General features: G+C 51.8%; 2 protein-coding genes across 2 annotated transcripts in view; one reads left to right on the top strand and one right to left on the bottom strand.

Moving 5' to 3' along the window:
• Positions 1-851, bottom strand: part of METTL7A (methyltransferase like 7A) — a 1,887-nt gene extending 1,036 nt beyond the window's left edge. The window contains exon 1 of the mRNA XM_010720528.3: positions 126-851. Within this exon, the coding sequence (XP_010718830.1) occupies positions 126-629 (504 nt within the window). The 5' untranslated portion in view covers positions 630-851. The remainder of the gene's footprint in view (positions 1-125) is intronic.
• Positions 852-4,025: 3,174 nt separating this feature from the next.
• The window catches only part of SCN8A (sodium voltage-gated channel alpha subunit 8), a 50,964-nt gene continuing 49,188 nt past the window's right edge, over positions 4,026-5,801 (top strand). Inside the window, 1 exon segment of the mRNA XM_010720527.3 lies at positions 4,026-5,758. The gene's annotated coding sequence lies outside the window, so the exon portion shown is untranslated.

Here is a 5,801-nt window from a genome sequence, read left to right as displayed (position 1 = left end):
CCCTTTCCCTTCCTTTTTCCCTTTTCTTCTTTTTCCCTTTTCCTCTCTTTTTTTTTCCCCTTGTGCACTGCCTCTGCAATAGCTGCTTACAGCACTATCCTAAAGCTTCTCCTCCAAGCACTCACCGGTCTGAGCACGCGCTGCACTTCCTTCAGGGTTTTGCTCACACTCTGCACTGAGCAGAGGACCAAAGTGCAGACAACAGCATCCACGGAGCCATTGGGCACCTGGTGCAGGTCCTCCCCGGCCGCCGTGAGGAAGCGCTCGTAGTGGATGTGCTGATTCTTGCTCATGCTCCTGGAAAGGCCCTGCTGGAAGTTGGGGTTCACATCACTGCAGGTGACTTTGCAGCCCGGAGGGTAGAACTGGAAGTTGGCTCCGCATCCTGTGCCGATCTCCAGCAGCTTCAGCTCTCCCGACGGTCCGGTGAAGTCGGGCAGATTTCGGAATAAATCCTGCTTCTGCTTCTTGGTTTTCCCGTTGTGGATGGCAGTCAGCTTCTCTAAGAAGAAAGGGAAAAAGATCTTCTTGCAGAACGGCTCCCATATGCCCAGGAAGGACAGCAGGTAGATGGGCATGGCCAGCAGCGCCAGGCAGGCGCGGAGGAAGAGGATGGTGAGCTCCATCATGGGCAGGGAGTCCAAATGGAGCAAAACTGGCTCTGCTGAGTCTCACAGCCCCGCAGGCTCAGGCAGAGCTGCACCAAAGCGCCCCCAGCTCGCTGCCTTGTGGGCCCAACAGCGGAATTTAAAGTCCTCTCACACACAGGGAAGGGAAAACCAGAACTGCGTAACCAAAGTTACAGCTGCCTCCCAGCTCCGGAGCTGCCAGCAATGTTAAGTAACCCCGGCCAGTTGGGCAGCACAACCTCGTGCTTCAGTGCTGGCAAAGTGTCAGCAAGTGCCCAAATGTGGAGCTTGCAGTTTCAGGTTACATCTCTCAAAGCAGAACAGTGCTGGGTTTGTGAGCACAAGGAAGTCGGCTTCAGTTCTGGGTTTGTTGTGGACGGTTAATTGGGAGTTTGACGAATATTGCAGCTGAGGCACACTTATTTGTCATTTCTTGCCCCATTGCAGATGGGATCAACCCGTCTGCTGCCTGAACTGAGCTCCCACAACAGCAGTTTTCAGTGTTTGGGCACCAAAAATTCTTCATTGCACAAACAGGGGCTGCTTTGCAGGGAATGGTTTTGCTTTTCTTGTTACCTTTGAAGGGAGTCATGGACCAGAGAGGAAACAACTTATTAAGTCATTAATCACTGCACAAAGTGGGCAGCTCGGTTCTATTGACTTTACCAGCTCCAGTCAACAACTAATGATCTATTTCATACTAATTGCAGTCTGTCAAACTTTTCCAGCGTTGCAGTCAGCAGCACCGGGTGCAGTGCGGATTGGCTGCTGGCTTTTAATTGCTTTGGTTCAGGTGACCCAACTGTAGGGAAAGGACTGCAGGTCCCGAATTCCATCCGTTCCATTGCAAACCACCAGAGAGAAGTTTGTTTTTGTGCCGGCAGCCCAGCTGTCCGATGAGTTCCCTCCTCCCTCTAGTGGCAATAAAGCAAAACCCAAATCCAGCACACGGCTCTGTCATCATCAGAGTGCTTTATGAATAACCTCTGTTGTTACACCTTCACACCTCGTGGTATCTGAGCAATGGGAAGTCCTTTGGATGTATGTTCTGTGTAGACTGATTGAGTCAACCAACACCAATTTTCTCCCGAGGTGAGGGGAAGTCCATCCTTCTGGTGCATAGGTTGCGGGTTTGGGTTCCATCTGAGCTGACAGCATTGGCATCATACAGCCGGAGAGAACCGGGGAGAGAACTGCTGCATTTCCCCAGATAAACTGAATTCCCATCAGGGAGGACTTGTGCTGCCACTGGGGAATGAATGGGAAGACAGAAATCAAAATACTTGAACTGATGCTGTATCTACTATGTGTGGGAACATCAACGGTTGGGTGTTACTCTCTGCCATTAGGAAATCATTAGCTCTCTGCACTTGCTTGCATGTATTTCCTGTTCCCTTTCTTCCATCTCTCCCTTCTTATCTCCCTAAAGTGCACAATCCTCCTTTATTTAAGATGTTTTCTCTCTTCTTTCCTGGTTTTTGTGCAACAGCTCTAAGAGCTCTACTCAGAAAGCCAGTCCCACAAAAGGAGAGCATTATTTGCTCTGAATGAGCTGTGGATGCTCCCTCAGGTTCTGCAACTCAACCTCCTTTCCTAGAAGCCACACATGCAAGGTTTGTATTTGCTTTGGGCTTTGTCATCTCTGTGGCTGCCTCCCATTTGGTTTTCACTGAAGGAGGTGGCTGTTATGGGATGACTACAAGTTTATTGGGCCTGCAGATTGTCTTTGGTAGTCGAACAGGACTCGATTCTGCTTGTAGGCTTTGGGGCTGTAGGTTGGTTGCAACCCTAGCCGTGATATACAGGAAAACTTTGTTACAGAAGGAGTCCCATAAGGCCACACGTGGGGTGGGATGAGGAGCTGGGTGCAGCTCTGGAGAAGGGCACAGAGCACCGTCCATATGGAGCTGTGAAGGCAGCGGGTTTGCACCGAGCTCTGCATGCAGCAGGTGTGCACGGAGCCCTGGAGCTGTTTCCTGGTGCCAGATTCCCCCTGAACCGGATGTGTCTGTCCGTCTGGCCGCACTCCAGAATCTGCCTTAAAGCAAAAGAGCTGCAGTCTTACAAAACTGCCTGAAGGGGGCCGGGAAAGCAAACCCTGCCGAGCATCCCTGCTTCCCGCAGCCAACATTGGAGGTGTAACTGTGAACGTCCAAGTCGCTTGGAATGCTTTCCCTGCGGATTAAGGAGCACAACGAGTCTGAAAGCACTCAGGTCTGCTCTGAGCTTGGTCAGGGGAAGCAACCACCCCAACCCTCACGTGTGCTTTGCCTGTCAGCTCTGTGCACTGCTGTCTCATGATGCTCTCTGACAGCAGCACACCCCTCCCCAGAGCTTGCAGGTTTTGGGTATTGGCTCATCTCACTAAGAGGACTCCATGCTTGTGCAACACCAGGATTGCACTCACGGTGCAGTGAATCCTCCTCGACTATTGCAAACTCTTTGGCTGTCTGCATCTAACAAGCTGTCTAACAAGCTGATAGTCATCCCAACTACCAAACTTTGTTCAGCTGCACTGCTCCAAGCAGTGGTCACCACCGTATGCTTTGCAGGGGTATCTCTGTGTCACATTCCTGCCCACAGCTTGGGAACGGAACGTGCGTTTCAGAGGTCACTGCACAAAAAGGGAAGGGAGAAGTGAGGCTGTAGTGATGAAATAAAGAGGATCTTTATCAAGCATGCATTGATTTGCACCAAACAGCCACATGCTGCTTAAAGAGAGAGCACAGTGCCAGGAGGCAACTGCTCAGATTGGGAATTACAGTTATCCTGGTGGTGTTGCATGAGTTTGGGTGGCTTTGTTCTCTCTGAACCCAAAGGAGGGTTTTCTGTCTCTTGCTTGCTTTACTGGCCTGATGACAGGCAAGCAACACCATTCGTGGAGTCGTTATGGTTATCTGCTTCTCAAGGCAGCAGTATTTGGGAATACTTCTGATCTCTGTGTGTTTCTTTTCAGCCTGGTTTGGACCAATGCTCCGGGTAGAGCTGATGGTCGATCAGAGCTGGGCAGACCTGATGGGCAGAGCCAGCAGAAGGATGAGCAGAACACTGCCCAGAACGTGTAACTGCATAGGGGTTGGGCTGAACCTCCTGCCCTGGGTCCAGGGTGGTCTGTAAGAGGCTCTGCTGGGACCCCCTGTGTCAGTCAGGAGCTTCTTTCATTGTTTTCATGATCACTGATCACCCTCTGAAGGCACTGCCCTATGTATTCCTTATAGTGGTGTGCTTAAGGACGTCTCGCACAAAGCGTAATTACAGCCCTGGGGCTGCAGAATGTCCTCAAAGAAAGTATTTCTGGTGGCCCCATGTGTCCCCTGTACTCCCCAGCTCGGGGGCACCGATCCCATCTCCACATCTTGTTTCGGAGCCATTTGTAAACAGCAGATTGTTTTATCCCTCGTTTCCTTGGTTTTATTTCCACTTATTTTGCATCTGTTTAGGAATTCAGACCCTGAGGGAGAACCTCAGCACTGCAAGGAGGTGCTGTTAGAACCAAAACTGTCTCGAAATCGGCAGCTCTGCGCAAACACAGATTGGATGTGTGTGTTGTGATGCGTTGTGGATGGGGAGATGGACATTTATGAGGCTGTGCCTGCCCTGGTGTCACACTGGAGCAGTTCCATAAAAGCCAGCAATGTAAAGTGAGGGCAGATTCAGCTCCTGTGTGGTAACCAAAGTGAGATGAATGCGTCCTGTTGCTTTGTCAGCTCAGCACACCGCTCCTGGAGCGCTGCTCAGAGGGCAGAGATTTACAGTTTTATGGAGAGGACACTTCCACAAGGTGGATTTCTCCTAAAGCAGCAGCCCGACCCCACGCTTCAGACTGTGCTTTTTGCAACGCAGACGCACTCCTATGGAGAACAAGAACGACGCAGTGATAAAAATTGGTCCTAAAATTCCATTCATAGGTACCCACAGTTGTTGGTCACCGGACTGATCCTTCCCTTGGCCACTGCTTGGTGGTTGTACTGGGAGGCCACGCGCTGGGAGCAGCGAGCTGGCCACTGAAGCAAGCAGCATCAACATGCAGTACATCACAGTGCAAATAGAGGGGGTTTTCGGTGGAAACTCCATCTTCCCCTGGGTCAGCTAATAGAGACTGGGAAGAGTAAATGGAATTTTAGGTGCCACATTCTGCACACGGCTCTCTGCAGGTCTTGTGTCTCCAAATTCATCTGTCTTCCAATAGTTTGACTGATCGAAGATATTTCTCCCCTAGAGTTGTGCTCTGATTACACCAACACGTTTCTTCCTAAAGTGACAGTGAGCAAATCCACTCCTGTGCTGAGGGTGTGTTGCAGCAACACAGAGGAGCAGAGGTGTCCAGCCCTCAACCAGCATCAACAGCTTCAGCTTTGCCTCTGCTTCCATTGCCTTTCCTCATTCCTCTTTTTGTTTTCCTCCAAACAGTAAATTTCGCTCTTTCTGCCACTTCAGAGCTCTCTTCATGTCCCAGCTCTGCTCAGTGAGACGCAGTGCTGCCCATAGCAGCAGTCCCTTCTTAACCCAATGGATCCCAAACAACTCCAGCCATGGAGCCAGCTTCCATTCGTGCACCTCCAAGCAGCTGATGCCTGTGCAGGTCCAGGGCTGAGGTCACAGAGCAGTTCTTGTTGACACACCAGTGTTGGGCACGGCTGCTTGAGATCTCAAGATTTGCCTTATCAAGAACACGAGAAGGTGTTGGTTGGTTGGTTGGCTGGATGGATGGTGCAAAGTTTTCCTCTTCCTCTCGTTGCCACTTTCACCCATTGAACCAAAGCACATCCTGAGTTGGGAGGGACCCCCACGGGCCATGCCGCACATGGCATTCTTTGTTGGTGGACTTTTTGCACTTATTTCTGAGTAGTTCCGCACGGAGGGCGGGTCAGCTCGAAGCAGAACATTGGACTGAACAAAGCCCAGCTGCAGCAGGAACAGCGGCCGCGTTCCATTCGTCCCCAGCGGCGTTCGGGGCCGGTTGGGTTCTCGCACATTTGGGGTTATTTTCCACCGGAACAGCGACGACGCCGAGCGACTCCGACAGTCCCAGCGCGGGGAGCGATGCCGAGCGCCGTTCCTTGGCCGAAAGGGAGGCCGGCTTCCAAACTCCGCGCACCAACCGCGCTCTTCCAGCACCGCACCCCGCGGTAAGCACCTCCCGGTCCCCCCCGGAGCCTCCTCCCTGCAGCG

The sequence above is a fragment of the Meleagris gallopavo genome, chromosome 17 (assembly GCF_000146605.3).
Source record: "Meleagris gallopavo isolate NT-WF06-2002-E0010 breed Aviagen turkey brand Nicholas breeding stock chromosome 17, Turkey_5.1, whole genome shotgun sequence".
Lineage (NCBI taxonomy): Eukaryota > Metazoa > Chordata > Aves > Galliformes > Phasianidae > Meleagris > Meleagris gallopavo.
The sequence above is the reverse complement of the archived record's forward strand: the minus strand, read 5'-3'. Positions and strand labels throughout refer to the sequence as shown.